Raw genomic sequence first — 2,465 nt, forward strand, 5'->3', positions numbered from 1 at the left:
AAAGATTTTGACGACTTAAAATTCAACAAGATTGAATTATTTAATTTCCTTTGACGACTCAAAATTAAAGCATAGGATTTTTTTTTGATTTGCTTTAACGATATAAAATTTAAAGACATTGAATTATTTAATTCCGTTTGACGTTGAACTCAATTTTTTTGTTCGATATGAAATTCATAACTTAAAACATATAGTATTTTCTTAAAGTGAAATTTTTATTATGGACAATAAACTTACTGCTATATGCGATCCTTATCTCAGATTTCCAAAACTTATTGGAGAGATGACGGACACATACCTTGATATGGTTGAGACATACTTTGAGGATTACATTGCGTTTGACGCATCTAAGGCTAGGACCCTATTAGGTAACTTATCAATTGACATTTATGAAAAAATCACATCCGTGTGTTCAAAGGCACAGTTAAAAGATTATAAAGTTATTTTTAATAAACTCAAGTTATTAATTTCGAGGGAAGATATAAATTTATGTATAAAAAATTTTAACTTAGCGGTACAACGTGACGACGAGTCTTTTTACACATTTTTCTATAGAATACATAAATTACATAAGAAGTGCAATTTCATAGATGACAGTAGAATTAAGGAGAAATTGATAACGTCTACTTTAAACGATCATATCAGAAGGAAGCTGAATAAGCATAAGGACTGGACTGTAGATGAGATGATGAAATTAGGAGTTGAGTTAGATGGTAGTAATATTAAACCAGACGTTAGCGATACAAATTATGTAGACAATGATAAAAAATTGGATAAAAATAAAAAAAATTTTAATTCAAATATTGATAAAATACCATGCAAAAGTAGACGTAACACTCGTAGGGAAAATTTTGATTTTAAGAAGAGGAATTATAATGATTTTAGGCCTAATGATAATGCTAGCCGATCAAAACAATAATTTTAGAGATAGTGAGGGTAACTCTAGAAATTTTCGTAATAACCAATCTTCGAACAACAATTCAAACTATTACGGAAGAAACTCCATGTGGCACAATAACAATAATGCAAACAATTATGATAGAAACAATGCCTGGCAAAACAACAACAATTCAAACTATTACGGAAGAAACTCCATGTGGCACAATAACAATAATGCAAACAATTGTGATAGAAACAATGCCTGGAAAAACAACAACAATTCAAACTATAACGGAAGAAACTTCAGGTGGCACGATAATAGCAATTCAAACAATTATGATAGAAATAATGCCTGGCATAACAATAATAGAGATGGTGGAAACAATACATGGAAAAACTATAATCTAAGAAAACAAATACAATATCATGATCAGAGCCAAAGTAATAGCAACAATTGCAATATGAATATTGAAGAGATTGTGGAAAATAAAAATGATGTTACACAAAATAATAATGATAGTGATTTTAATATCAACAATTTAACCGAGAATAAACTCAATGACAATGCATTTATGACTTCCTTAAAAATAAACGATGTTACCGTTACAATGCAAGTCGATACTGGATCTAAATTCACAATTATACCTCATGAAATGGCTAAACAAATCGATATTAAAGATCTTAAAAAGTCCACTCTACAACTCTCAGCTTATGATGGAAACTTAATTGAAATTATCGGCGTAACTCAAGTTAAAGTAAGCTACGATGGTATCGCCAAACACTTGCTAGCAGTGATCGTAAAATCTAATAAAAATGCATTATTGGGTCGAATGTGGATCAATGCCTTTAGTAATATTTTAAACAAGTTTATAGCAAACATCGATGTCAATTATGAAGATGGAATAAATAAATTAAAGATTGTGAATTTAAACTGACCACCAAACCTATCAACAAAGTTAACGTCAAGATACATTTACGAAATGATGCCAAACCTAAGATAATACCACCAAGGCGTATACCTTATTCAAAAATAGATGCTGTAACTAAAGAACTTACAAGATGGATAGACGAGGGACTCATTGAGCCGGTGACGGATGTTCGATGGGCAAGTCCTATAACCGCTGTCTACAAAGAAAATGGGAGCGTTAGGGTTTGCGCTGATTTCAAAGACACTGTTAATCCTGCTCTTGAAAACTTCAGATACCCACTTCCAAGAATAAACGATATTATAGCTAAGCTCAAGGAGGGGAAGAAATTTAGCAAAATCGATTTCAAAGACGCGTTTTAACAAATCCCTATCGACATAAACTGCAGAAATATATTAACCATATCCACACACAGGGGATATTACCGGTTTACTAGACTTCCTTTTGGGTTAAAGACTTCTTCTGCAGTTTTCCAACAGATTATGGATCAAATTTTCGGTGACATGAAAGATGTCATTTTTTATATTGATGACCTATTAATAAAGGGAAGTAGTGACGAAGCTCATTTCAACAACATAAAAAGAGTTTTTGAAAGAATATTATCTTATGGCTTAGTGCCTAATTTTGCAAAAAGCTTATTCTTCAAAAAAAGTCTGAGGT

At 31.3% G+C, this 2,465-nt stretch overlaps 1 protein-coding gene across 1 annotated transcript; it reads left to right on the forward strand.

The window, feature by feature from the left end:
* The first annotated feature begins 220 nt into the window (after nt 1–220).
* On the forward strand, nt 221–2,167 carry LOC135924461 (TBC1 domain family member 5 homolog A-like). Its single transcript, XM_065459518.1, has 4 exons — nt 221–439; nt 575–824; nt 886–1,728; nt 1,797–2,167. Exons 1-4 carry the CDS (start codon nt 221–223, stop codon nt 2,165–2,167), a joined length of 1,683 nt encoding a protein of 560 aa, XP_065315590.1.
* The last annotated feature ends 298 nt before the right edge of the window (nt 2,168–2,465 follow it).

This window comes from Gordionus sp. m RMFG-2023, chromosome 2, assembly GCF_954871325.1.
Source record: "Gordionus sp. m RMFG-2023 chromosome 2, tfGorSpeb1-WG-v2, whole genome shotgun sequence".
Classification (NCBI taxonomy): domain Eukaryota; kingdom Metazoa; phylum Nematomorpha; class Gordioida; order Chordodea; family Parachordodidae; genus Gordionus; species Gordionus sp. m RMFG-2023.

Excerpts from the sequence above, each read along its gene's own strand:
- LOC135924461 (XM_065459518.1), top strand. The coding sequence starts at position 221 with ATGGACAATAAACTTACTGCTATATGCGATCCTTATCTCAGATTTCCA. Across the intron at positions 825-885 it reads TGATAAAATACCATGCAAAA|GCCTAATGATAATGCTAGCC; the intron begins GTAGACGTAACA and ends TAATGATTTTAG. Across the intron at positions 1,729-1,796 it reads AATGTGGATCAATGCCTTTA|ATTGTGAATTTAAACTGACC; the intron begins GTAATATTTTAA and ends AATAAATTAAAG.